General features: G+C 41.7%; 1 protein-coding gene across 1 annotated transcript in view; it reads left to right on the forward strand.

Moving 5' to 3' along the window:
- Positions 1-1,130, forward strand: part of E2F8 (E2F transcription factor 8) — a 9,304-nt gene that overhangs the window by 7,060 nt on the left and 1,114 nt on the right. Inside the window, 4 exon segments of the mRNA XM_009076290.1 lie at positions 1-10; positions 818-947; positions 1,089-1,128; position 1,130. The exon segment at positions 1-10 is cut by the window's left edge and continues 233 nt beyond it; the exon segment at position 1,130 is cut by the window's right edge and continues 255 nt beyond it. Of these exon segments, the coding sequence (XP_009074538.1) occupies positions 1-10; positions 818-947; positions 1,089-1,128; position 1,130 (181 nt within the window).

Consider the following 1,130-nt stretch of genomic DNA (forward strand, 5'->3'; position numbering starts at 1 on the left):
ACCACAGCAGGTCCTGCAGTTTCCTGGGAAAACACCACGTGGAGTCTTTGCAAAAGAAACAAATCTATAATGAACTGCACCTACATACATTGCCTTCAGTTGGATTCTTTTTAGTGTGCTTTGAAACCTGATTTTGTAGGAATGTAGGACTTGTGGTTCTGCATTAGGTACACAAATAAGAGCACAAAGTGGCTTTCAGGCTTCGATTTGGGGTGAAGATCACACTAAGTAGCTGAGGGCAGTGTTGAGATACTTCACCTCCTCAGTCCTTTGTTTGAATATACATTGACAAATACTTTGAAACCTAACCACACAGAACTCTATTCATCAGTAACATTCAGCATTCTGCAGTTAAGGCTTAGTGCTGTAGAGAACCTGAACAGAGAACAGTTCTCTTGCCAAAAACAATGTGTAAATGCAAAATGTTTGTCTTCCAATGTTTGTCTTATGAAAAACACAACCCAAGAATGAGGAATCTGGCTCCAGATGTTTCTTCTGAAAAAAGTATTCAGTATCAGGATTTCTCTTTCATCTATTCTAATTGCACTGTGTTAATCTCAGATGGATTTCCAGTTCCTCACTGAGGATATCAGCTGGACGTGGAGCCAGCTGACTTCTGTGTGGTCTTACTTTAAAGAGCATGTCCTTGAGTCAGTTGTGTCTGGTTTTAGACAGAGGGTAGTGCAGGCATGGGATACAGGATCCTGGGGACATGGAGGATAAAGAATAAGAACAAGGCAAGGGGAATGCAGCTTTGGAGAAAACATTTGTTTATTACATGTTTGGACTCAAAGTGTATTGTCTTTTTTTTTCTCAGACTTTTTTTCCATCTGGTTATCTTATTCCTCTCACTCACTGCACCCGTGGCAACAAGGCAGAGTGCTCCAATAAAGAGAAAGCTGGGATGTGTTCAGTACAGCACACTACCTACAGCTCCCCCATTACAGGTGAGTGTTCAACAGAACAGGCACAGAGTTGTCTGCCTTCAGGGATCAGAGGCCAGAGTCATCCTACTGAGATAATGCAATTGAAACAGTGCCTTGAAATCAATTCTTAATCCCCTTCAACGTGTGATGTTTCTGTTTCAGGTGTCATTCCAATGACAGGCTCAGAACTGCAAACTGTTAACA

This window comes from Acanthisitta chloris, unplaced genomic scaffold (assembly GCF_000695815.1).
Source record: "Acanthisitta chloris isolate BGI_N310 unplaced genomic scaffold, ASM69581v1 scaffold23246, whole genome shotgun sequence".
NCBI lineage: Eukaryota > Metazoa > Chordata > Aves > Passeriformes > Acanthisittidae > Acanthisitta > Acanthisitta chloris.